Raw genomic sequence first — 27,738 nt, 5'->3', positions numbered from 1 at the left:
AGGGTTCCTTCCAGCTTTTAAATATATAATTTCAGGCCAGGGAGCTAGCTCAGAGGGTGCAGCCCTTGCCATGAAAGCAAGAGGACCTGAGTTTGAATCCCCAGACGCATGGAAAGCTGGTGGCATAGTGTGCATCCTGGGGTAAGAGAGTGGCTGAAGGCTCACAGTCCAGCTAACCTGGCATCCACAGCAGCGAAGAGTAAAAAGATGGACCCTGTCTCAAACAAGCTAGAAGGCAAGAACACCCACATTTGTCTCCAACCTCCACCTCCATGTGTGTGCCATGGCATGCACCTGCCCACATTCGTACCTACACAAATATCACACACACACACACACGTTGGACATGGTGGCACACCTTGTAATCCCATCATTTGGAGGCTGAGGCAGAAAGATTAAAAGTTTGAGGCCACCCTAGGCTGCATTGAGATTCAAACCATCTGGGGCTATAGGAGACCCTGGTTCAAACAAAACCACCCTCCAGAAACTCCAAGTAATTCCGTCTGTGTCTGCAGCAGGTGGGTTACTAATGCTGGCCGTTTATTGAATGCCCTCCGACTAGGTCCTCTATGTACCACCGAGTCCTCAGAATAACCACGCATGGACGGCACTCCCAACTCACTGCAGTTAGATTTCCTGTCTGGGGGAGGGGGGTCCATACACAACACAGGTCACACAGCTAGGAAGGGGCAAAGCTAAGGTGTGAATCCAAGGAAGTGCTATGACAGCTCTCTCCATCATGGCCCCTGTGGCCCTCTGTTAAGCTTGTGGTTAGACGAAAAGCCTTTTGTGCTTTTCACAAGTGGCAGCCCCAGTGTACCCTGCCCCGGTGGCCCCAGTGTACCCTGCCCCGGTGGGCTGACACTGACCCCGACGGCAGCCCTTCACACTTACTGGGACTCTGGCCTGCAGAGAGGCCTCCATCCCAAGGCTTCACAATCCTGACTGCTTCACTGATGCATGGACACATATGCTAAGTGGTTACCCGTCTGTCTTATCTCTGCAGAACCAATTACCCTCTCCTCCTTGCGCTCGGTAAGCAGGTATCTTCTGTCATCCTGGCTGAAGATGACACTGCCGTCCCCTGGGAACATTTCATCAGCCTTATGAGGCTCAATGCTGGTCTCTATTATCCATGATCCTCCCTGACCTCCAAGTCCCAGGCGCAGGGTGTTTAGAGGTGGAAATGGGGCCCTTCTGTTTCCTGTATCTTCCCCTGGAGCCTTGCTTAGAGGCTGTGTACAGGACACACTGGATTCTGTGTTTATTTGATGACTCTGTCTTTGAAAAGTGGCAGATGTGAAACAGAAGGTGGTATATGAACACCAAATGACAGTGGGCCTTTAAATGGTCGGGACACTTCCTTCCCTAAGAGTTCCGGGCCCATCTGTCTTGTGGCCTGTTGACACAGAGCTCTGCCTCATCTTCCCTCTTTTAACACCTTTGACCAAGGGCAAACCAAGGGCACACGAGGGACTCAGTGCCAGCCTGCTCTGGAGCAATGGCTGTGGGTACTGGAACTAGCAGAGAGGCCGCAGAAGGAGGGGGAAGGGCTCTGGCTTTGTATGGGAGGCAGTGTCGAGGACTGTGCCCGTGAGAAGGGGGATGAAGGGACAGAGTCCCAACATGCACTCATGGCCCTTCCACAGGAGGACTTAGTCCATGGTGTGTGGTGGTTTCTGTGGGCGACCTGCAGGTGTGTGATGTCCAGGAGCCATAGGTCCGGGGGATCCTTCTGAATGTCTGATACAAGTATATAAGGCTAACGCCAGCTATCGCCGGCTCAGTCCTGGGGTCCAGGTCAGTGTGCCACCTCATTCGTCATCAGCACCACAGGCTTCTACTGCTCTACTCAGTGGACCCAGGACCAGCACGGTTAGGGGAGGGATGCAACCATGGGCTCTGGGCCTTCCTTCACTTGCTTAACAAATGTGTGTGTGTGTGTGTGTGTGTGTGTGTGTGTGTGTGTGTGTGTGTGTGTGTGCGTGTGGAGGTCAGAGGACAATTTTGTGGTGTCACAGCAAGTGTCATTCCCTCCTGAGCCTTCTCACTGGCCCCTTCAGAAATGTTTGTTAGTGCTGACAATGGGCCTGCCTCACTCCAGGAGGAATAATTTTAGTGATGAAGACGAATCTCAGTCAACAACAAAATCAGGTCTGCAATGTAATACAGGAGGCTGGAAGACAAGCTGGACAAAAATACAGAGTGCATGGAGTCATGTCGAGGGTGGCCTCTTGGACAGTAGGGCCGAGACCTGCAGAGATTAGGGGCCTGGGAAGCACGTGGAGGGCTCAAGGCGCGAGCCTGCTTGGTGCCTGTGAGGAGCAATGAGAAGGCCTGTGTGCCTGGGGGAGCGGGTAAGGCAGAGGACAGTGGGAGCTGAGGTCAGTGTGGAAACTGAGGCCAAGTGTGGTTGGCCATGGTAAGGACGCTGGCAGTGAGACCCATGGGGGGCTGAGGGGACCACAGTGGGAGGGGCGGCTTGATTTAGTCCTTCAAGGCTGATCTGAGACAAAGTTATTCTGCAATGAAGAGCAGCTCATGTGTGGTGGTTCCAGGGTTTGCTAAGCTTGCTGAAAAGATCTGGGAAAGAGGGCTGGGACAAGGGACCTCAGGCTGCTGGGATGAAGGCACAGCATCCCACATTGTCCCAGACGAGCCTGAGGCCAAATGTGACGCTTGTTTTGTAGACTGCATTGTGACCCACCGGGAGACAGGAGCCAGCCCCTGGGAAGAGGAGCCTGGGCTGAGGAGTCAAGCGGAGAGGAGTGGGAACAGATGAGCAGGACAGAGGGGAGAAAAGGGGCATGTGGACTTGTAGGTCTTTGTTCCCACTGCAACCCTGGCCATGGACAGAACCCCCAGTCACCTGACAGGGGGAGCCTTTCTTTCAAAGACAGGATTCTGGCTGGGACGGCAGCACAGGAAGGGTTAGCTGAGTGACCTGTGAGGTCCCAATAATGAGCAGCTGGCTCCAAAGCAATACAAAAAAAAAAAAAAGCCAGAAGAAAGGGTTTAGTTTTACCCTGGTCGCTCTCTATCTGGATGTCACACGAGGAGGAAGCCCTAAGCAGCTGAGTAGCAAAATCAGGAAGCCAGAGGGTGGGGCATTCAATTCCTCCATTGCTGGGAGGCCAGCCAAGATGTGGGCCCCTCTGCCTGAGCTGGTTCTACTGGGGGGGTCTCTAGCCCCTCTTTCTGCTTCTCCACACTCTCCCACACTCCACACAGTTATCTGATGCCTGAACTGTACAAAATCTCATTTCTCTGGTTCGGTGGCTCTCGATTGGGGGCTCATCGAAATCACTTATGGAGCTTGTCAACAGCGCAGCAGCTGGGCTCCGCTCCAGATCTGCTGAGTTCAGACTTGTCAGCATGTCCCCTGGAGGTCCCCATGCCACCCCTTGTTAAGGAACCAGCTAAGGCTTTGGACCTTTTCACTGCCAGTGCCTGTGCAGGAGTTCCGGAGACCAGTGGACCTGCGCAAGGGATGGTGTGTGGGGGGCAGTGTGTCCTCACAGCCCCAGCTTGCCCTGCGGACACTGAGGGCCACTGCAATGAAGGGGGACGGAGCTGGGGGATCTGAAGCGAGGAACACACTCTCGGTGAAGCTGGAGCTGCCTGCAGCTGGCCTTCATTAGGTGCTTGGTAGGATCTGTGCAATGCTATCCACTCGTGGATGTAACTACACCTCACAGGTGTCAACTATGAAGTCTCCACAACTCCTGTGCCACATGGGACTTGGCCTTGAGGAGGGTTATAGTCTGTCTGGTTTCAAAGCTGAAGTTGGAAGCAATTTCAGTGATGAAGGGAGCCACAGGCAGCTCACTGAAGTCCGTATTGACTTACCCAAAGTGGGTAAAGGTGGTGCTCTTCCCCATGAATGACTTTCAGGTCTGCAGCAGGGCCAAAATGAAATCTTGGTCTCTTCCCAGGTACTGCCCTTTCCTAACCAAAATATGACAACCTGTGCTAAGCCCCCACTGGACATGTGTAGCTTACTCATTGGATATGATCAGGAGTCTGCCACAATCTAGGTCATTTCATGGGACTCCTGGCAGCAACCTGTCCCATCTTCTTGACCATACTAGAGGTACTCAGACAGGCAACACTGACAATTCCAACCATATTGTGAAGCTGAGAGGGACCCTCTGGGCTTCCGTAGAGCATAGGTTGTGGGGCCTAGCCTAGCTATCACTCGGCCAGGAGCCAGAATGGGAGGAGGCAGTGGGCTCTGTTGTTCTCCCTTACCAGACAGGGTATTGGGGCAATGAGGCATTTTTCTTAGCTACCCAGTGAATTCTTTCAACACCCACTCTGGGTCTCATTGGACTAAACTGCCTTGCAGAGCCATAGATCACTCAGCCTCATCTTGTTTGAGGAGTCGAAGTGTTTCCTCTTATGGAGATTAATGGTGCCAATGGCTCAGTCACCGCAGTGGTCAGCAAGCATCTGGCTTCCCAATCAGACCGTTTCCTGTGTAATGGCTCACATTTATTGTCAACTGGAGTCATCATACTGACGGTGCTCAGTGCCATCATCCATCTTGGTCTTGGCTCTGTGGAGTACCTTAGCAGCACATGACATGCCTGCACTCCAGCTGTGATGAGGAAGTCACGCGCTTGGCAGTTCCTGGGACATCATCTTTGCCCCACATTCCCCACACACACTGCCTGTCATCCCTCAGGGAGAACAGATGATCTTTGAGAGGAGAAAGGTGGTACTTTAATACAAACACAAATGTCTGTCTCTGGGAAAATCACAGGCCAGACAGCCCCTCCGGCTCTTCTGTGGGGATAATCTTCCTCTCTTCCACCCTGGGCTGCTGCTGCCCCAAATCACATGCCTGGGATGGTTCTCTTCTCACTCCTCACCATGTTCCTTGAGGAGACAGGCCACAGAGAGGGACAGTGTGCACACGGTCAGTCAGCGACATGAGGAAGACCCTTGGAACACTCCATCCTCAGGAAAGACAGTCTTCATCCGACATCCTTGCTTGAGGTTGGCTCCATGGTCACCCCTGCTCAGCTGGAAGCTCTCTGCCACTCACATCTGTTCACAGACTTTTCTGCACTCACACCTTTCCAAGATTCTCTAATCTATCAGGTGGTGGTGGCACACAACTTTAATCCCAGCACTCAGGAGGCAGAGGCAGACGAATCTCTGTGAGTTCGAGGTCAGCCTGGTCTACAGAGTGAGATCCAGGACAGGCACCAAAACTACACAGAGAAACCCTGTCTCGAAAAAACAAAAAACAAAACCAAAAAAACAAAAACCAAGATTCTCTAATTTATCTATAATTCTCTCTCCAAACACCTCTTTACAATCCTTCATGTCTCCAAGATACTTCTTTCAAAGTACTATATATCTCATAATTCTCCCTCCAGGTGCTGGAGAGATGGCTCAGTGGTTAAGAGCACACACTGCTCTTCCAGATGACCTGAGTTCAGTTCTGAGCTCACAACTGCCTGTAACTCCAGACACCCTCTGCTGGCCTTCCTGGACACTGCACTCATGTACACATAACCTCACACAGACAATACATGCACATAATTAAAAATAACAAAATAAATACTCTCTCCTCCCCTTTCAGATTCATGGACCTATAGTGACTACATGGCTGTATCACAGTGGTTTCCCAGAGGAAATAAGTAAGAACTCGACATCCTGAGAACTGGTTTTCTCTTTTCCAGTGGGACCCAGCCAACATGGCTGCCATGCTGTCAGGACATGCAGGTCTTTGGGCAGGGTGGTTGCCTATGCAAAGGAGTGATTCAGGCATTCTCTCTTACGAAGATCTGAGTGGCACTGAGGTTGGCCAATCCCTTGACGGGCTTTTGGGTGGAAGTTTAAAGGATTTAGGAATTGAGTTGAGGACGCTTTTTTTTTAAAGTGTTTTTTTTTTTTTTTTTAATGCTGAATGCCCTTTATTGAAGGAGGGAGGAGGTCTTAAATACAGGCTACAGCACAATGGGAGAACCCCGGAGGGCAGAAGTTCGCTACAGTTGCTTTACAATCTTGCATCTAAGCTGTTAATGCCCATTGTGCAGGATACACAGACAAGGAACTTCCCTTAAGCATTCAGGAGGTTGAAACCCGGGAAGGAATTAGCATAGGGAGGATATCAAGGTCAAGGTCAGCAAGCAAGGCAACAGTTATCCAAAACGGGGGGGGGGGGGCAGGGCCCTACATGTCCCCCTTTTACTAATAAATGAGCTTCTGACTTAGATTGCATGGGATGTCAGCAGGTCACCTTACCCATCATGGAGACGCCTGCTCAGGCCACACAGGAGCTCTGTCTTAGGTTGGTGAGCACCCCCTAGGCATTACCTGTCTCTGAATACTCATTATCATACAGGCTCAATCGTGTGTGAGCTGCAGAGTTAACTGCTGCCAAAGATCTCAAAGTGGCGCTGGGCTTGCAGTCTGTGTGTTCCACACAGAAAAGACCAACAGAAGTCCTAACCCACCCATAGCCATAACCCACCATACCTATTGGGCCTTCATGAAAAACTCTCCCCTTCTAATGCCAATGGGGATTGAGAGCCTAATATGGCCAACTTTGGCAAGCATTAACATAAGCCTAGGAACTGTAGCCATGTGGTTGGATTATCCAGAATGTAATGTATGGTAACTGCTTTTTCAAGTATGTTTGAGAATGTGTCACCCAGACTCCTTGGAGATTAAGGATAACCCTGAAGGTCACTGAACCTCCATTTGTTAACAGCTGCATGCCAGCTAAGTCTTTTCATTTTCAAAATCCTCTTCAAGCTGGTGTAGTACCTACTTTTCAGGAGTGGCTCTGTGCAACATTTATTGGCCTCCTGAAATTCATTTAGCCCCCTTTGAAGATATCTTAAAATTTATCAGCCTAAATGTAGCCATTATAAAACCATTAGTTATGCTCCTTGTGAGCTGCCAGTTTTTTCTCTATGGTTCTTAGTTGTTCTTTTGCAGAGTTGAGGACTCTTAATGAAGCTGTTTTTTGTTACTTTGGTTTACTTGGCAACCACTTATTGCACCCTGGAGCCACAAATGGGCTCCACGGTGGACCACACTGCAGAACTAGCACATCACCAGGCAGGCAAGAGTTGGCTGAGCAGCCCAGATTCTCATGTAACCTAAGAAAAGGGCCAGAGCAGATGCCCTGGGGAGAAACTTTGAAAACAAAGAACTAGACATTTTCCAAGCTGGGTAGTGGTGGTGCACGCCTTTAATCCCAGCACTCAGGAAGCAGAGGCAGGTGGATCTCTGTTAGTTCGAGACCAGCCTGGTCTACAAAGCAAGTTCCAGGACAGCCAGGGCTGTTACACAGAGAAACCCTGTCTCCCAAAGCCAAACAACAACAAGAAGAAGATATTTTGCTCCAGGCCATGGCGAGGGAAGTGTGTATGGAGATATGTTCTCTTCCCTCAGCAAGTGGGGCTTAAAAGAGAGCAGTGGGAAGCTTGATGGGTAGCCCATGTCCAAGTGTGCCTGAGTGAGAACTGAACTCTAGAGTCATGGCTGATTTCTGTGTGAAAAGAGACCTTGGATTGTGAAAGCTGCTCGATTAAACCACCTCATACATTTAAAAAAATCTTGACTTCAAAATTTAAATCAAAAGATATGTTAATTTGGGGGAGAGGTTCTGTTTTTATTTCCACAGGAAATGAGAGGTTATGGATTCATTCTGGTTTGATCAAGGAAGACCCCTGAAATCGTCTCTACAGACATAAAGAACTAAACCTAAGAATGACAGGACAGAACAAGGGACCAGACCCCAGTAAAAATGGTCAGGTGATCCAACCTCCCAGACAGCGTCCAGGCTCCTGACTGAGATGACCCAGCCGCACAGAATATTCCAGTCAAGACTTAACAATTATTCAGATTTTCTCAGGGTCCCCCAAAGATTACCAGTGCCCAGCAATCAGCAGGAAGTAGTCTAGAAAACTATGCCCACATTCCCAAAATATTGGTTATAAATATTTGGTTTCATTTAAAGGGGGTTGGTTACAAATTGTTATTGGTCATAGTCAATCTCTTTCTAAAAGAAGAAAGGGAGATATGATATAGAAATGATGGGGGAAAAGGGTAGATTATTAAATCTACATTAATCCAAAAAACAACTATTATTCTTAAATATTTTACATTGGTATGGATTTTAGTTTATTGATACAAATTTAAAGTTATTTCTATTATACTGTATGTATGTTTCTACTCTTATTTGGAGTATTATGTTTATGCAGATCAATTAAAAATGTAAAATATAATTAAGAAATACAGATTAATATTCATCTGTAACAGTCAAACATATAGACATGTTTGGTATGTTTTCAAGGTCATACACAGATATATTTAAATTGATAGATGATCTTCAAGCACTTCAAAGACCTACAGAATATGGCATTTAATGTGTTTAATAACCTAAGGCTTTTCATGACAGTGAGAAACATCTGCTCCTGGCAGCACCAATTTATTTCAAAGGAAGATGATGGTCATCAAAGAACCTCCACATGGATTTGCTTTCTTTATGGCAAAAGCTAGCCATTTGGGCAAAAAAACTGCCCTTGCCTCAATTGCTGACAATATACTATCCAAACTGGACCAGCAGGAAACACGAAAAGGCAATTGCCAAACTTTGCCAAGACAAGGTAGGACAGTCCTTCAAAATTCCCTGCTGCACAGGAAAGTCTGTCAGATGTTCTAGGCCTGAAGCCCAGAGTTGGATGCCCCAGTGTTGCAGAGGAACTTTGGGTGACTGTCCAGGAAGCCTGATGTCCCTGTCATTAGGTAACATTTCATCCTTCTGGGGTCTTTGATGGAGTTAACGACTAAATAGCTAAACTTACAGTTTGCCTTAGTTATGATAGAAAACAAATTAGGTAAAAAACTTTAGACTTACCAAGAAAGATAGATAATTGAGTATTTTCTCTAATGTTGCCAAATACAAACTGACTAGATATTATAACTATAATTCTTACTTGATAACTGTTTTTTGTATATAATTTTACTATGTTAAAATTAAAACCTTCCTTTTTTAATTAGACAAAAAGTGGGAAATACTGTGGAATAATCCTTCTGTACACTGTGTGAATATATGTTGCTATGATTGATTTAATAAATAAGCTGACTGGCCAATATCTGAACAGGATAAAGCTAGGCAAGAAAGCCAAACTGAGAATGAGGGGATGAGGAAGGGTGGAGTCCGAGGAAATGCCTGCCAGATGCAGAGGGAGCAGGAGATGAACATGCCATGCTAGTAAAGGTACTGCCACATGGCAGAGCATACACAAGGAATACAGGTTAACTTAACATGTAAGAGCTACTTAGTAACAAGCCTGAGCTATTGGCTGAGCATCTGTAATTAATACAAGCCTCAGTGTGTTTATTTGAGAGCAACTGTGGGACAGGAAAACTCTACCTACAAATTTCAAGTAAGCTGGTTCCAGCGTACCCTTAGAGTCCCCAGCACACCTCAGGAGACTGAGATCATTTTTAATAAGGTTCCCTGGGTGGAGCAGGACCCTAGGAAAAGTAAAGGAGCAGGCCACTGCTTCCTGGAGCTTTGTGACAGTTTTTTCTATTCCATCCACTTCTCAGACTCACCTCTTTTGCCCTCTCCTTTTCACCCTGGGGAACTGACTGGTGTAGTGGTGGCCTTCCTTTGCCTGGTATCCTGCCTAGGATCAGTCAATGGGGACCATTAGTAGGCGACTGTGAAGAGGGAGAAGACAGAAGTCAAGACAGCTGAGGAGGAGATGTCTCTGCAGGGTCAGGACTTGACTGTTACATTCAAGGTTCAGATGTGTTCTATATCTCCCTTCCTAGCTTCACGTTCCAGTTACTGCTCAGTCTTTGTACCCCTTGGGCCTAGGGGTGACAACTCTTCCTGCCTTGCTGTTTGTTAGTATCTCTGGGGTGCTATGTCAGCCCTTGTGACTTTGCTACACTCACCTACACTTTATGAATAGGCCTTTGTTCAATCTCCTTCACGATACCTAATATGAACACTACTATTTACTTCTTGCCAGGACCCCTGGCCACATCAGGTACACTGTCCAAATAAGTGCATACCCTCAAGTCAAAGACGTGCTGGTAGAGGAACCCCAGAGACCCCAAAGGAGGAAGAGTTAGGTCACAGCCATGAACAACAGTACCAGACAGGAGACATTGATGTCAACCGACCTTCTTCCCAGCCCCTTCTTGTGGGGATGGAGCCTCAGTGGGTGGCATGAGTAAGGGAATGAAGAGTGAGAGAAGCTGACCACAGGCACAGTTGGCCTTAGCTGGGCTTAAGAGAGGGAAGTCTTATTTTGAGAGAATTCAAATTACTAGAACTGCAGTTAAACATACAATGACCCATTTTAATTGGTTGCTTTTGTGATTAACAGTCACTTACCAATTGAATTGTGGGGTCACTCAGTTTCTGGTTGAAGTATAGAAGAAAGACCTCATGTAAACATGAGAGAGATAGAGCTAGAGACAGAGACAGAGACAGAGATAGAGATAGACAGACAGATAGGCAGACCAAGATAGTGATATTCATGTGTATATCCCCCATGCCGTTCGACACGCTGGACATGCTATCTGCAGCTATTAAGCCCACTAGAAATGACCACATGCTTGGAGGCAAAAATGAGAACTGGTACATTCACACTTTGATCTTTAAGTAGAGTGATCCTGACGTACCATAGTGAGGAGATTAAGATGAATTTGAATAGGACTGGGATTCTCACTTTATTATCAAGTCAACCATCACAGTGATTCCACAAAACAGTAATTTCTGTTTAAGTTCTGAACCCTCAGAGTCTAATCCTTCATTGAGCTCTGGGGATTACCACAAGCCATTTCAACAAAGCTCAAAGTATGGTCTGTGCTACCACTATATTTGGAAAACTCTAAATAATTTAATATAGTTGTTTCCATTTTTATTTCTAAATAAACCATTGCAGAGTTGGTGGGAGCCTTTTGGCAGCCAGCACCGTGTGCTCTCCTCTGCATCTCCCCAAGGATGTCAGGATTCTGAAGCATGCCGTCAGCCTTTTCTTCAGGGCTCAGTTTCTCACTGTGTATGTTCAATGTCCCCTCAGCACCACAGAGCAGTGGAAGGCCACACGTGATGGGTGAGGAAAAAAAGAGGATCTAAATTTGGGTGGGTAAGGAAGCAGGGTGGGTCTGGGAGGAGTTGTGGGAGGGGTGAATATAGTCAAAACTCATTGTTTGAATTCTCAAAGATCTAATTAAAATAAAGAGCAGGGCTGAGGAGCTGCCTCAAGTGGGTAAAGCACATGCTCTGTAAGTGTGAGGACCTGAATCCAAATCCCCAGAACCGCATAAAGACAGATGTGGTAGCTTCACATCTTTAAGCCCGGCACTTCTGTGGTGAGCTGGGAAGCTGAGACAGGAGGATCCCTGGAAGCTTATGGATGAGCTAGCCCAGTGAGTGCATGGATGAGCTAGCCCAGTGAGTGCATGGATGAGCTAGCCCACTGAGTGCATGGATGGGCTAGCCTGGTGAGTGCATGGGTGAGCTAGCCTGGTGAGTGCATGGATGGGCTAGCCTGGTGAGTGCGTGGATGGGCTAGCCCGGTGAGTGCAGTAGCAAACAAGGTGGAAGGTGAGACCCAGCCCCTGCGGCTATCCTCTGCCTTCCACATAGGCACTTGGCATGTACTGTAGCACGCATGTGCCCTCTCACACACGCAGACACACAATATACATGCATACAGATACACACATACTAAGACTGGAAAAAAAGAAAAACCAAAATGCAATTTCTTGGCCTCAAAAGAGGTTGCACGGGTTTCCTCTTCATAAAGGCTTGAGGGACTGTTATACCCAGACATGTTTCAAGCACCAACACCTCCCACTCTTCATGAATGAATAGCACTAAAAAACTAGGAATTACACAAAAAGACACAGTTTCTGGAGCTCGACTTTGCTCCACAGTCTGCGCACCTCAGCAGTGCCCTTTCTTATAATTACTGTGCACATTTGACTCTTCACATTGCTAAGGTGGATCTACTGTATGCATTTTTTATTCCAGTTTTCACTGGACCAATGCCCCAGTCCCAGCTTGTTTTGCTGTTGCCAACTGGGGACCTCTGAGTTTTTGGTTTTGTTGGCTGGCTTGCTTGTCTCTCTACAGTGAAAACAGTGCATGATGAACATCTTCCTGGACTCATCTGTGACATCATCTTGTGTGCACATTCCTAGGAAAAGCAAAAGATTGCCTGGGAGCAAGTGGTTTTTGTGTCTTCCTCTTAATGAAATGTTACTAGATCACATGGTTGTTTATAGAGTTTAACCACACAACTCACATCTCCCTGCTTCTCTTTTCCCCCATCTCCTCATCCCCTCACACTTCATCTTTCTCTCTTTTTTGATCTTTCTCTCCTTCCCTCATTTCCTCCTCTGCTCCCTGTGGAGGCCCAAATTACTCAGGGTCAGAGAATCTGAGCTTGCTTTACCCAACGGGGCTGCATGAGGGGATGATTTAACCAGGGGTGTGGTTACCAGGTGTTTGGAAGGGTCTACACTTGGCTGTGTGGTGTGCTTTGATCTAGCAAGGGGGAGGTCTTTTGTCCCACCCCTTGGCATATTATAAAAAGCCCTTTGAAAAAGGCAGAAGGGGCCGTTGGGTTTTGATCCTGGTCCTCCCGAAGCTATCCTGTGTTTCTGTCTTTCTCCTCTTGCTATCTTCCTATCTAAAAGTTTCTTATCCCTCTCTCCTCCTCATAGGAATGCTTTTAAAAGGTGGGAGCTGCCCTCTTACACCTCGCCCTGAATAGAACCTGCTCTGTGGAAAGTTACTGCTGCCCACTGTGCCTTGAAGCACGCTTATATTGCATGCTTTGGTAAGTACCTGGTTTTTCACAACAGCTTCCTCATGGCTCCCTGAATGGACATCAATATTTTCATCAGCTCTTTGGGGAGGTTGAGAAAGTTTGTTCCAACTCCATGGCACATGGGCAGGGGCTTTCTTGGGCCTAGATCCTAGATCTGTCCATCACAAATGGCATTTTTTTTTTTAATGTGCAAGGGAAGGAATAGACATATGGAAGAGCCATCTGTAACTTGTTCTAGGCTAGAAGATGAAGTCAAGAGGCTAGTGTTTTGTCTGCTAGATGCTCAGTTAAGCGTCTAATTAATCCAAATGAACACATATGAGGTCTGTGTTGGGAGAAAAGACAGCACTGACAGGTAGCAGCTCTGTCACGAGCAGCGCAGTGCTCAGAGGACGAGACGGCCCCATTCCCGGCTCGGCAGCATGGCTGTGTCAGGGAGCAGATGTGGTGATGTCACCAGCCTTGGCAGTGGTGCCAGTGGTGCCGATGGCTCAGAGCCATTGTTGGCTCAGTGTGAGGGTGTGCCCACTGCCTGGACATTCGGTTCCTTTTGTCCCCTGCCATCATGTCAGAGCTCATCATGATCTGCTGAGCATCTGCTGTGTTCATGCCTATGACATACACACATCACTTGAAATGCAGGCCAGTTCTGGAGCACATACTCTTCTGTCCCCTAGGGACGAGGAAAGGGATGCTCAGGAGGGCTGATAGACCAAGGTCACAAGACCAGGAGATCACAGAGGTGACGTGCTTCTTGTCCTTCTTCTGATCCTGAGGGGAAATGGTCAGCTTGACTGGGCTAAGGGATGCCCAGATCGTTTGTCAAATATCATTTCCCTGTGAATGTGTGAAGGTATTCCCAAGTGGACTGAAGAGAGAAGAGCTATCCTCATCAATGTGGGCAGGCACCATTGAATCTGTTGAGGATGTACTACAGAGAAGTCTATAGGTCAGGTTAACTTCCTCTCTGTGCTTTGATGGAGGCATCTGACATCTTCCTATGGTCATCAGAGCTTCTGGTTCTCAGATGTGAAAACTCAGACCAGAGCTTACAGTACTGCTGTCTCTGGTCTTCAGTGTTCAGGTTTGTGCTGGCACCACACTGCCCTGCTCCACTGAGCCTTCTGCTTGCAGAGGAACTGCAGATCACATGACTCCTCTGCCTTCCTAACCAGTCCTTCATAATCAGCCCCTTCCTACGCTCAGCCTCTATCCACTTGCTCTGGTTTCCTGGGAGCCCTGGCCAGCACTCGGGATGCAGGATAAGTGCCTTTGCCTTTGAGAGACACTGCAGCTCAAGACCGGCGCCAGGCCAGACACACTCTTCAGTTCTCCACAGTTCTAGGAAGGACATCTGAATGGATGCAGGAGACTCAAGTCACAGCCTTGGACAGTGTGTAGGAAAATGGGCCGAGGCCTCCTCATCTCAGCCTTCATCTTGAGCCTAGAAATTCAACTGTGGACCCCCAGTCACTATACCTCACCCTGTATTCTCACACACAACTATGGACTAGAATCCACACAAGTGATGAAACTTTGGTTATTGGTTATTGGTCTCAGAGAATTCCCTGTCTGTTTTTGGAATCTCTGAAGTGCCATCTTATCCAAGGATGTTGTTTCCTTCCCATTCTTTGACATTCCAAGGAGTCAACATCCCTGCCACTTGTTTCCGAGAGGGTGGATGATCTATAATTGATCCACGGCCTCACACATGTCCTAAGGACAGCTGCACTCACCGAGGTTACACTCTGGTGCTTGAGGGCCAGAAAGGACAAGAAAGCCATGAGCCATTATTGGTGAATGCAGCCAAGTCATTTTACAGATGAAAATGGAGTCCAGGCCCAGAGCCCCTTAGCAGCCTGACACATTTGTAAGGCAAATCTGCGCTGAGCAGAAAGGACTCAGGGAAGGGTGGTATGGTGGTGTGTCTAACTTGAGAGCGTTTTCAACAAAGCCACAGGCAGATGTTGTGTGAGAGCTGTGGAGCTTCCTGCAGACACAAACTTAACAGCAAAGAGTCAAGTTCTGTCTGAACTGGGCTTGGGGACCATCCTGGGCCCCTGCTGGTTACCTGCTGGCTCTGCCCACCGTTACTAGTGGCCCTGAGGGGTACACTTCCTCCCTTGGTCCCTCAGGGCCCACTGCACACGTTGCCGGTAAGTTCTTCATCTCTGCCTCAAGCAGGCTCCATGTCTGTGGTCTCACACCCTCAGTCACACTCAATGAGGCCTGGGGAGTGTGTGTGCATACCCAGATGATCTTAATCAAATGGGACAAGCCGAAACACCGGCCACTCTGAAGAACAGGGAGCCACAAGAGGTCACTGCAGGAGTTTCTTGAGGGAGCAAAGCTCTTGAAGGAAGAGCTGGAGAAAGCCAGGGGGACAGCCCATGGAGGCTTTTTAACTTTCCTAAGGCCCTGTGTGGGGCTTGGGGAGTCACCTTCAAGCGCACACACCAGGCTAGTGATGATCCAAGGCCCCTCTTGTTGCTGAGGCTGGCAAGACAGGAGTGAGGCAGAGGAAGGAGGACCCAGAAGAGATAAGGAATCCCCCTATGTCTTTAGAACCTGCCAGTGGTGTCTTTGGATCTTCTTGTCGCTGTGAATATCAGAGGAACAGTGAATGAAGCATGGCCACAGCGCTGGCAGGGAGCTGCTGCCACAGGGGTCGGGTTGAAGGTGAGTGTGTGGACTGGTGTGCCCCCCTCCTCTTCTCCTGTTCCAGTCTGGGAGTCTCTCAGGGCAACGATGGAACAAAGCAACTGAGTAGTCACCTATGCCAAGGGCCAGGCAGTTCTGGTGGAGTCTGGTCATCATGGGCTCCCTGGTCTGTGTCAGATCCTACAGTGACGTCCCTAACAGGATCATTCAGGTGGGTCCAGACAACCAGAACATTCCCCAGGGCCTGAGCAAAGCTGGTGGAGAAAGCTGGCTCTGATATGGAGCCAAGAGGGGGTTGGGACAGGCAGGGGCCTTCCAGCCAAGCATGGGCCTGCTCTCCACACATGGCTTTCTTACCAAGACTTCCTTGCTGGTATGTGCTCCATGGCTCAATTGTCCTGGCTTGGGAAGGAGCAGGCCCAACTCAGGACATAGTTGTTACCAGTCATTCTCTCTACCATCTGCACCACACACACGCGCGCACGCGCACACACACACACACCCCACAAACCTTCTGCCTTAGTCTATTTCATATTCTCTTCTGTGGTTCCAGATCCTGGCAGCTCTTTAGCACTCAGCCCTGTCCTAAGGTCTCAGTGACAAGCGCCAGTGGCCATTCCTTGTGCCAGCCCTCAAAAGCTGTGGTGGCTATCCTTACCTGACACACTTCTCACCATGTTTAGGAGTGTCTTGCATTTTTTAAGTTCTAACCACAGTTCTTGTTAAGAGTCTTGATCATGAGTGGAATGTGTCTCAGACCTTCATAGAATGCTGCTCAAGAGGAGGGGTGAGGCCTCGGCCGGCGAATTCCCTGTGGAAGACTCTCTCCCTTTTATCCCTGCCTCCCTACGGCTATCAGAAAGCAGGGTACCTGGATCCTATTATCCTGGCTGCTCACATAAACACTTTCTGTGAGTTATGCTTTAATGTCAGACCTCTCGCTTTTATGGAGGTCGATACAAGAATCATCTGGTTGGACAACATTGGGATTCTTCTGTAAAACTGCAGTTGAAGACATCATTCCCGGAGTCATAGGTGTCCTTTACATGACATCATTCGTGATGTTACCCGGCGTCCTTTACATATGATCCACACGATAAATTCTGCCTTGTGTTTAGTTCCAGGAAAAAATTCTATTTCTGCAGATAAATTAGTTAGTATGCTCCCTGCTGTCAGAAAATGAAAACTCAGGAATTCTGGGTGCTTCTTTTTGCTCTGCGGCTAGGCAAGGGAGAGCCAAATTTATTGCCTGTGTGTGTAATTTGCTCAGCTGTGGGGTCCAAAAGCACTTACTCCTTCCACTTGTTTTAAATGGACTTATTTTATTTTATGTTCAAATGTCTCATTGTACTTTTGCGAGATGTGTGGGTCTGGAAGCCGTCTGGGGAAGCATTCATTGGCCCATTGATCTGGCCTGTTCATGCCGGCTGCTGGGGATACAAAACTAAATTCCTCCGCACCCAGCTTTCAAGGAATTCATGTTTTAATGTGGAGAATAGCTTGGAAATTATTAGTCATTATAAAATGAGGCTGGTGAGCTCAGAAACACATAAGACTAAAGAAAACAAGACCCAGGAAGAAGAGGCTGGGGTAGGGGTGGGGGAAGAGGCCAGGGGAGTCTTCCTGGAGGGGTCAAGGCTGAGCTAGCTCTGTGCATGCAAGAGGAAGGACAGCGGACGGAAGCGTAGGCAGCTGTGACTCTGACAGTTCAAAGTTGGCCTCTTCTCAGTACTCATCCTCTTTTTCTAGCTAGGCTAGAGATTCTGGGTGGAGGGCAGGCCTTAGCTCTGTGCCCCTGTCTGGATACCAGGATGCCAGGCAAAGTGTGCAGGGCAGGGCAGTGTGGCAGCTGGCAGAGCCTGAACCAACCAGGCTATCTGGTTATGCATCTATAACCACTAACCACTTTGGGTCTTAGCTGTAATGTGGGGACCAGCAGAGAGGGCCAGCCCTGAGCGGCCTGGGCTGGGGTCACAGAGGACACAGCATGCTTGCCTGAACATGGGCACTGTTTTCCAGGTCCAGGGTCAAAACCAATCCTGTACTGGCTGTTTTTCCCACCTCATTGCTTCTGAAGGCTAGAGAAGAAGTATTGACCTCCTGGGGATTTTGTGGGCATTAAAGAAGAAAACACACAGAGAGACATGTTGTGAAACTCCTCAGAGACACAGGCTGGTTGTCTCATCTGGCCCACCAGTCATTGTACCATTCCAGGGAGCAAAGAGAATACTGTTGTACCCTCCCTTTCAACTCTCCAAGTAATGCCTGTGTTAAAATAACATCATGGCGCTCGTTCCCAAGCCAGCATGCAGGACCCAGTTCTCCTCTAAGCCATGTCTGTTGTCCATGTTCTTACAAGTGGCCATTGACAGGTCTCTTCAAGGCCACCCCTGGATCTCTCAGGCTTCCACATCCAGGGGGCTCACAGGGCTCAATGCTGGTCGTGCCTCATGCCAAAATCTTCATGAGTTTCCTTGTCCACTGATTTTCAAAAGGACCAAGGCTGTGAGGAAGGTTGAGTTCCCGGATGTACTTTGGGCAGGTGTAAAAAGAGAGCCATAAGCTGTATTTGCAGGCAGGGGAGGGAGAAGACTGCTGGCTTCATGGGGTGCTTGTCTGTATGTCAGTGCAGTGCCTATAAAAGCAGCCGGGCGGGGGGAAAGCCCTTGTTGAGAAGATTTGTCCAGTCCTTTGATGTGAATTCTCCCACCATAGCTGACTCTAAGCTATTGTGTGGTGTCAATAAACTGGGACTTGAGGAAACGCAGAGTAATGTGCACTGTGCAGACCCCCCACCTCATAGAGGTATGGTGCCTGTAGATGACTTCAAAAGCACAGATAATAATTAGCAACAAATGAAATTTAAGAGTTTGTTGTTTTTTTAAATATAACGCAACTATAAACTTACATAATTTGATTATTAGCCCCAGCTGTGTTGAATAACAGTACCCCATATTCCCGACACATCGCCAGCCAATACTTGTGACATGGAACGAGACAGCTCCATCACACCCCTGGATTTTCCTCATCAAGGCAATGATCTCTTCCAAATGGCGCCTCTCACATCACCACTAAGTCTATGTTCCTTGGGATATGGTGTTGTCTTCATATGAATTTCCTTGGACACTGATCTGTTTTGCATATAGAGATGCTGAAGTTTTGGGCCAACCTTTTCTGCTTAGATCTGATTGGTTTCCAGGGTACTCCCAACCAGTAACCAGTAACCAGTAACCAGTAACCCACCCTCCATAGAAACCTAGGGACACACAGAAAGACTAAGGACCTAAAACGAAGGGCGAGGCAAAGGCGGAGGAACGCAAACCAGACAGAGAGGCTGGCTGGCTGGTCGCTGCCTAATTCTTGCACTAGAAGCCCCCAAAGACGGGACAGGACAGCAGACTACACCAGCATACAGAGGGCTACTCTTGAAGCCCCGGTCCTAGCCTTTGACACAAGTGCCAGCTGCACCTGAGGACGGAGGACAAAGCCTCCTTCACAGACAAGAACCCCTTCTGTACCGGGGTCACTCGGGGCCACAGATATCAGACAGCCTCTGAAGGCTCCTGGACAGCAACCTGGAGTCAAGTCCCTAAAGCGGGCAGCTGGGATATGTTAACACCTCGTCTCTAATTGGGATAATATGCTTTTAAAACAAATGGGGCTTTCTGGAGCTCTTAATTAGACTTCTGCCCAAGGGCCTTCCGTTTGAAGTTTGCTGATGGTTGCCTGGGACAGCTGGTCCTGCTGACCCTGACACCTGCGCTGTGTAGACGGCCTCAGGGAGGCAGGCAGCGGAATGAAGGCACATGATTTCTCAGAACAGGCAGAAAGGCCCTGAGGGCGCCTGTCCCAGTGAGGAGGACCAGACCTGGGGGGTTCTGGGCTGGGGAGCAGACAGGACAGAGCAGCCCTTTCCTGCAGTGGCCACGCTTTGCCTGCCATGGGCATGCTTTCCCAGTCCAAAGTGAAAATCACCTCTGGATTGAGCGGCATTTCCACTTTGGCACTACCTCTAATGAGTCGGCAATATGAAAGCTGGAGAATGACCCTGTGTGAGGGACAGGTGGGGTGACTCCACTCCAGTGACATGCCCAGGGGGGGCACAGGGCAGGGTGCACGACCCAGGTCAACTTGCATATCTTTCTGACAGAGGTTGTCCTTCCTTCCCTTGGTTCTCTGAGGCAAATGGCATGGGAAGAATGTCAATTCTAAGTGTGCTGAGTCCCTGGCAGTGGAGTGCAGGGGTGTGACCCTGCCAAGGCTGTCCTGCCATTTTGACTCATCGGTTGTCATTTCATGATGATTATTATTACTGACTTGGGTCATGATCATGACATTAGCTTTCTGTGTCCTTCCCTTCCACTAGCTCTGGGTACTGGGTTTCTTTAATTGTGAGTCATTACAGGACCCAGGCGATCACAAGGGCGGGGCTCCTCTTGTTTGGAGTATTAGTGGTTGGGTCCTGGCCAGCTGGAAAGAAAGTGAGGTGATTTTTCCAGAGATCTGTTCCATCAGCCTTCTGGAGAATGACACTATCCTCCAGGTGATCTTCTTGAGTTCCATATCAAAAGGGACACTTCCCATATCCATCTGCCACTGAAGGTGCAGGAGGCCCCTTGGATATGACCATGTGGGTTCACTATTGACACTATCAATGCACTGAAGTGAGTCAACCATTGTCATAGTCTAGGAATCATAGGGATGCTCAGAGAGACCTGGGGTCATCCTCTCCTTCCAGCAAGCACCAGCCCTGTGACCACAGGCAGGCCACTGAATCTCCCCATCTGGAGGACACCCTGGCCTCCTGTGAATGTGATGACGACGAGAAGGCCTGGTGCCCACAGACCACAGACACTGATGGGTTGCTGTTTTTGCCGCAAGTTGCTATGGTTGGGATTGCTCAGTCCTGCCTCTAAAAGGCTCAGAATAGCATTCTGGGGAGCAGGGTTCAGGTTCGGATGGGACAGGAAAGCTCGGGGGGATAAGGAAGCAGTTGGAAGGGCAGTTGTCAACAGCCAAATGCAAGCACACAGGTTTGGGAGTTGGTTTTTCCCAGAGGAGGCATGCAGACTCCACCCCTTGCCTTCCTTAACTTCCAGGGTGTTGAAGGCTTGTCATTTAGCTGAATTAGCTTGGACCACTCCCCTTTCACCCCAAGGGCTCTCCAGCAATACATACCCCTCTTCATTCTGAGGGCTCTGAAGCATACACCCCCCTTTATTCCAAGGGTTCTGCAGGGAACACCCTATTCATTCCGAGGGTTCTGCAGCATACTCACCAAGAGCTACTTGCTGTAGGTGCCGCTGGGTGATGGCATCCTTTAGCTGACCTGTGAAAGACAAAGGAAAACCACCAGTGAGTTTCCAACAAGCTGCAAGAAGACATCACTTCAGGAACACCTAACAAACTGAGTCAGAAAAACAATCCAGAGCTGGGAAGACACTGGCAGGCAGACCTTGAGGTGAGAGCCCCTCCAAATCCCGGGAGGTGCTGGAGAGGAGAATGCAGAGGTAGATGTTGGCGCATATACATGGATTTCACCTTGGGGTCACCCATCTTATGGTTTAATTATCTAAACCTGTCATTCATAATCTTTGCTAGGGCCTGGTCTCTTAAGTAATTCTATTATTAATGAAGGAGGAGAGAGGATGTGGTCTTTTAATAACTTATAAGACCCTCTCTTCAGTCCACTTCTTTTATTTTACAGCTGTGGGAAAAGTTGATCACTGTGTATAAAGCACATATAATTCTGGGTCGTGTTGTGAAGTTACAGTGTGTGGATGGAGTTCTGTGGAGCTGGGGTCTCAGTGTGCCTGAAGTTACAGTGTGTGGATGGAGTTCTGTGGAGCTGGGGTCTCAGTGTGCCTGAAGTTGCAGTGTGTGGATGGAGTTCTGTGGAGCTGGGGTCTCAGTGTGCCTGAAGTTATAGCATGTGGATGGAGTTCCGTGGAGTTGGGGTCTCAGTGTGCCTGAAGTTATAGCATGTGGATGGAGTTCCGTGGAGTTGGGGTCTCAGTGTGCCTGAAGTTATAGCGTGTGGATGGAATTCTGTGGAGCTGGGGTCTCAGTGTGCCAGTGTTTGGGTGCTTCCTTCATAGGAAACGTTCGCAAAACAGAAGATGTTCAGAAGAGGGGTAAGAAGACAGCTCAGTCGGTGAGGGGCCCGCTGAACAAACACCACACTCAGAGCCCACAGGAAGAGCTGGCACAGGACCCTGTGCCTGTAACCCCAGCACTGGGAGGCAGAGAGAGGAGGTCCTGGAGATTTCCAACTCAGCGAGCTCCAGATTCAGTGAGAGACCTTGTTCAAAAAAGAAAAAAAAATAGGGGGGAGAGTGACTGAAAAAGACACCCAACACCAACCTCTGCCCCCCCACACTTGTACACACACACACACACACACACACACACACACACACACACACACACAGAAAATATTCAGAAGATGGTGACTGGGAGGTGGTAGGTCAGAGGTCATGCTCTGTGAAGAATTTTTGAGCTGACCTGAGATATTTTGATGGAGAAGAAAAGATGAGGAGGAACTGGCATGATGAATTCCTGGATAATTGAGTGGTGATGTATGGATGTTTTATTCTGTCCAGTTGGGAGTGGGTGTATATGCTTTCAAATTACAGGAAGTCCAACTGGGGATCTGGTATGAGGAAGAAACCGTTCACAAGGTGCACTGTCTGCAAACGGATTAAATGTTCTCAGGTGGCCTCAGTCTCCCAGGATGGCAGCAAGGACCCCTCAAAGGTGCCAGGCAAGAGCAGCTTGGGGGTGCTTAGAGAGAGAATGTCTATCCTTGAAGGATTTGGGACTCAGTGACTCTGGGCTTCCTCTGTCTCCAAAATTCCAAGGTTGGGGATTTGAGACATGGACAGTTCTGGGGTTGGTGTGTGTCCCGAGGCTCAACCCACTTAATAAGTCTTAGTGCTGTCTATTGTACGTCCCAAGTGGGAACTGTGATCTGGACACAGGGGAGCCTGGGAGCCTTGCTGTCCCTTGTCTCATGTGTTTCGTTTTGCACATAAGGAACATACAATTCCAAAATGAGGATGGGCAGATAATGAGGTGTCCACAGGAGACCTGTCCCTTCAGGAGATAGCTAGGTGACAAAGGGATTGAGAAGGATGACAGAACTCAGTCAGCTTAATTCCGATGTGAGAATCCTTCCTCAAGCACTTTCATAGTGAAGCTGTGTAGAATAAAGTATGCCCATGGAGTCCACACCTCCTTCCCTTCCCTTCAGTCATGGGGATCGGCATAGAAAAGGATCATTTCTGGTAGGCAGAGGAAAACATTCACATCAGAGGGTGTCACACCTGCCCCGATGTGGCTGCCCCTCCAGGTCAGGGGGTGCCACATCTGCCCCGATGTGGCTGCCCCTCCAGGTCAGGGGGTGCCACACCTGCCCCAATGTGGCTGCCCCTCCAGGGTAAGCGTCTTAGGTGATGACACTAAGGGTGGGGCACTGCTTATAGGTACATGATCAACCTTCCTAATGCAGTTCCCTCTAATACAGTTCCTCATGTCGTAGTGACCCTCCAACCATAAATTGTGTTCATTGCTACTTCATAACTGTAATTTTGCTATTGTTATGAATCGTAAATGTCTGATATACAACCCCTTTGAAAGAAGTCACGATCCACAGGGTGAGAAACACTGACCTGGGGTGGGCCTTGGGGCACCTGCATGCTGGCCACTACCTTCTAGATTTCCTCCCTGGAGAAGGTTATATACAGAGAGGGAGCCAAGAATGGGCCTGAGCAATAACTGCTCCCCAGTTCTAAGCAGGGAAGGTTGGAACATTGGGAGTGTGTTGAGGGGGAGTTGGGAGGAAACCTGGCTTATGAATTGCTGCATTTTTCATGTACATACAAAGTTTGATTCTCATAAAGAAGCATAATGGTTTAATTACAGAAAGTAAAGATTTCAAAAATGTTTTCCCACTTTATTCCTCAACATGTGAGTATCAAAATACCATTTCTTTGAATTGTATTGTATTAGGATGTTTGATTTTAAAAAGTAGATGATGGGGTTGTTGACCTAAGTTTCATTTAAAAACTGTTAAATGACTTTTAGATTGGCATTAGGACAGAACTTCTAGCAATTTCTGGAATGGCCCTAAACATACTTCTACTGCTTTGTACTATGTGCTTACAGGAAGCCACATTCTTGACACCGATAATTATAAATCAGAATGTTGGTCACTACGGAAAATGCTAAAGATGCTCTTTATCCTGCAGTTTACGATGCCCAGGTAAGACTTACTTCCCTAGCACATCTGTCCCATTAGCATGTAAATTTGCTTTTGTTTTTAATAAATGGTCAAATCATTTGTATTGTTCTCAAATACATTTGTGTGTATGTGTGTGCTTGTATGTGTGTGTGTGTGTGTGTGTGTGTGTGTGTGTGTGTGTGTGTGTGTGTGTAGGGGCAGAACACATACACACGTGAGGGGCATGTGGAAGCCAGAGGTAAACTTTCAATGTCTCCTTCAACCGTTCTGACATATCTTAGAAGACAGGGTCTCTCAGGAACCTGAAGTTCACTGCTTTGGCTAGGCTGGCTGGCCAGGGAGCCCCAGGGGTCTGACTGTCTCTACCTTAGAGTCTTGGGATTTCAAGAACACCAATTGGTTATCCATACTAAATGGTCAGCCCTGAAAACATCCATACAATTCACATTATATGGATTGAGCAGTTTGTATTTGTGTATTTAAGAATATAAATATAACTAAAGAAAAAAGGGGCATGAATTTAAAAGATGGGGAACACTTGGAGGATTTGGAGGGAATACCAGGAAGCGGGGGAATGAGGCAATTATATTATAATTTTAAAGAATAAAAAATTAAGATGGAAATTTTTAAAAAAGAGAAGTCCTATATCCCTCCTAGGAAAAGTCCCTCCCACTGTTTTGAAGAAAGGTTCTCTCCTTGTGTGCCTGACAATGTGTCCCTCCTTGATAAAGCTCCCCCAGCTCTGTACCCTTCCACAGTAGCAGTGTCTGGCCTAGTCTACCTCCAGCTGCCCTGCTTCCCAGTCTATGATGGGCTCCCCAACCCTGGGGTGGGGTGGGGCAGGGGATTTCCCACAGGCCCTGGCTTGTTCATGTAAATAAAAAGGGAAAATTTGATCAGAACTGAGAATTCTCTAAACTCCACAAACATGCAAATGTACTCAGAATAAGGCACCCCAAGGGACAAAAATGCAGCCTTTATAATATCACATATTGATAAAGGCAGTTGTAAAATGTAATCCCCAATGCTCAGTTTTGGTGAATGGACTGCCATCCCCCACCATATGGCATTTGCAGTGGGAGGGCCATATCCCTAAACAAGCTTCCAAAAATAGCCTTATGGCTGACACCTAATTACAATTGCCAGCAGAGGCATTCCTCAAGCAAAGATAACAGTCTCTCTAATCTACAGGATCTCGCAGCTCCATGGGTTTTGGCAAAGGAGGAGCTGAGGGAGATTGCGGAATTCACTCAGCATGAGGTGTGCTGTCATTACCGAGGTGATAAATTTGCAGGTTTTGGCCAGGGTTCCTGGACATATTCCCCCATGTAGAGGTAGGGATGAGATGAGACAGAAACAGAGAAGTCCCTGCCCAGGCAGGAGACTGCCTGAGAAGGGAGCAGGGAGCCCAGATTGGGGCAAGACTCAAGGAGCAGGCAAAGGAAGGAAGGAGAGCCTCTCCAAGGGACAACTTGGCAATTAGCATTTTCCTCTGCTGACTTACAATGCAGTGTGCCTTTCTCCCTTTCTGACCTGGACATTAATGGGGTGAGTGGCAGTGGGGACAGACAAGGTACTCTAAGCCAGTACCCACTCACAGAAATGCTCTGAAGATATGCAGATTTGAGAATACCCATTGTCTGTCTAGAGCACATGGAGGGCGTGGATTGTAGGGATGTGGATTCTCTGGACCTGAGCAGTTCCTGGGAAAAACGTTAGCATCATGGGAAGGCAAAACTGATTCTGGATCCTGATACTTGCAGTGTTTAGGAGGCAAGAGTTTTCCTTACCTCATACTTGGTTTTGCATGTAAGCTAGTTTGAGATCACTCACTGAATGGAAGCTGGTCCTGAGGACAGAAATTCATGTGGGATTCCAGCAGCATGGCTTTGCAAACTGCTCTTGGGGAGGACTCCCCTCCCCCCTCCTCCCTCCTTTCCTCCCTCCTTCCTTCTTTTTAGAGGACAGTTTCTCACTATGTAGCCTTGGCTGTTCTGTTATTCTCTATGTAGACCAGGATGGCTTTGAAATCACTGAGATCTGCTGCCTGTCTCATGAGTATTAAGACAAAAGGTGTGTGCCACCAAGCCCTGCTCCTCCTGGGATTTTTGTGATTCCATGCTATACTGAAGATGCTTATGTTGCTATCAAGCCATAAGTATTTATCACTTATCACTGGACATAACGCTATGTCCAAAGCAGTGGGTGACAAGGTAGTCGGGAACTCCAGTGTCGGCAGCCTAAGAAGAGCAGCAAACGACAAGAGTTGACAAATGACTGCACACGTGCCCTTTTAAGATGTCAGACCCGTGTCTGATTTCTTCATCCTTCATGACTCATGTCTCAGTCTGCTCTTGTCACTATGGTGAACTATCAGGGGCAGGCTAACTTTATAAAGCAAAAAATGTTCTAGCTCATTGTTTCACGGCTGAAGATCCAAATAGAACTGAAGGGACACTAGCCCACTGGAGCATGTGGCCCTGGCAGGCCTTGCCCTTCTCCCCCATTCCCTCTGTCTTGCTAAAAAACCATTAGAGTACATTCCTAAAGCTGCCCCCAATGTCCATTCCCTTATTTGGCCACTTGCTCCTCCTGAGGCTGACCTCCAAGGTCCAGCTATCAAAGTATTGAAGTCCAGCAGTCAGAAGCCCCCTTTGGCTCACCTAAGTAACATGCCCCATTAACACCTCATCCTAACACAGGGGTTCCCATTTTACCTTTATATACCGCCATTTGCCTATGGGCCACAATCTGTCCCCCCTCTATCCAGAGGCAGTCCTTTGTCCCTGCTGGACAAACACCCCTCCCCCTCCCTCCCTCCTTCCCCTTCTCCCTTGCTTCCTATCTCCTGTACCACCTCACCCCAGCCCGTTCTAACACAGACCTCCCCTTCTTCTCCTCTTAACATTACACCTTCAAGGTCATTTGCTGCTGTTTTTCTGTCAGAGTCAGAAAGCGGACCACTTACCACCATCTTTACTACCACCACCACCCCCACCCTATCCCCCCACCACCCCATCCCCCCACCACCCCATCCCCCCACCACCCCCATCCCCCCACCACCCCATCCCCCCACCACCCCATCCCCCCACCCCCCCCACCCCCACCCTATCCCCCCCCACCACCCCATCCCCCCACCACCCCATCCCCCCCACCCCATCCCCCCACCACCCCATCCCCCCCACCCCATCCCCCCCATCCCCCCCACCACCCACCCACCCTATCCCCCCCCCACCCCATCCCCCCCACCAACCCCATCCCCCCACCCCCATCCCCCCACACCCTGCTGCTTAATAAAGGATCTCTCTGTGAAAACAGCTGTTGGGTGTGGTTTGTGTCCAATCCGGGGTCCGGGAGGGAGCCCCAGCAGTGCGGGAGTCCCCTTCGAGAACCACACAGGTTCCAGTGACATCCCTCCTTGGCTGCACCACCACAGCAGAAGACGTGGTGGGACTGAGAGTGGACAAAGTCACACTGTCAACAGGGAACCAGGAGGCGGGGTTGCTACAGTCCCTTCTTGAGGGGGTGCTCTCAAGGCACCTGGAGACCTCCCACTGACCTCTACCTCCTCTGTCTGGAGGTGGGGGTGGGGCATTGCCTCAGTGGGTAAAGTGCCTGCCCTGAAAGTATGAAGAACAAGGTTCAGATCACCAGAGCCCATCTAAAAAGTCAGGCGTGGTAGCATGTGTCTGTAATCCCCAGCCTTGGAGGTCTCTGAAGCTCATTGGCTAGCCAGCCTAGATGAGAGAATCTGTGTCAAGAAAAGAAGAGACGCAGATAACAAAGTGTCCAAACACTAACTTCCATTTTGGGCCATCACATTCAGGTACATACATACGCTTACACACACACATACTTCCCCCAAAAGAAGGTCCTATGTGAACCTTTGGGGATACAGAGTGATGTCAAAGCCCATCCACTGCAGTAGCTGCTATTCTAATATTCTGTGGTTGAATGAAGCAAACGTCTATATCATTTTGGTCATACTAGAAAATAATCACAAAT

General features: G+C 48.6%; 1 protein-coding gene across 7 annotated transcripts in view; it reads right to left on the bottom strand.

Annotated features, from left to right (window-relative positions):
* Kif6 (kinesin family member 6) overlaps positions 1-27,738 on the bottom strand; it is a 315,011-nt gene that overhangs the window by 22,816 nt on the left and 264,457 nt on the right. For 6 of the 7 annotated variants that reach the window (XM_052745598.1, XM_052745599.1, XM_052745604.1 and 3 more), the window contains one exon: positions 20,770-20,820. In XM_052745598.1, coding sequence (XP_052601558.1) covers positions 20,770-20,820 — 51 coding nt within the window. Of the gene's footprint in view, positions 1-6,229; positions 18,127-20,769; positions 20,821-27,738 lie in introns of those variants that run through there. The other variant, XM_052745603.1, reaches the window with a different exon arrangement.

This window comes from Peromyscus californicus, unplaced genomic scaffold, assembly GCF_007827085.1.
Source record: "Peromyscus californicus insignis strain IS unplaced genomic scaffold, ASM782708v3 Scaffold_19__1_contigs__length_69161282, whole genome shotgun sequence".
Taxonomy (NCBI): domain Eukaryota; kingdom Metazoa; phylum Chordata; class Mammalia; order Rodentia; family Cricetidae; genus Peromyscus; species Peromyscus californicus.
This window is presented reverse-complemented; position numbering and strand designations above follow the sequence as displayed.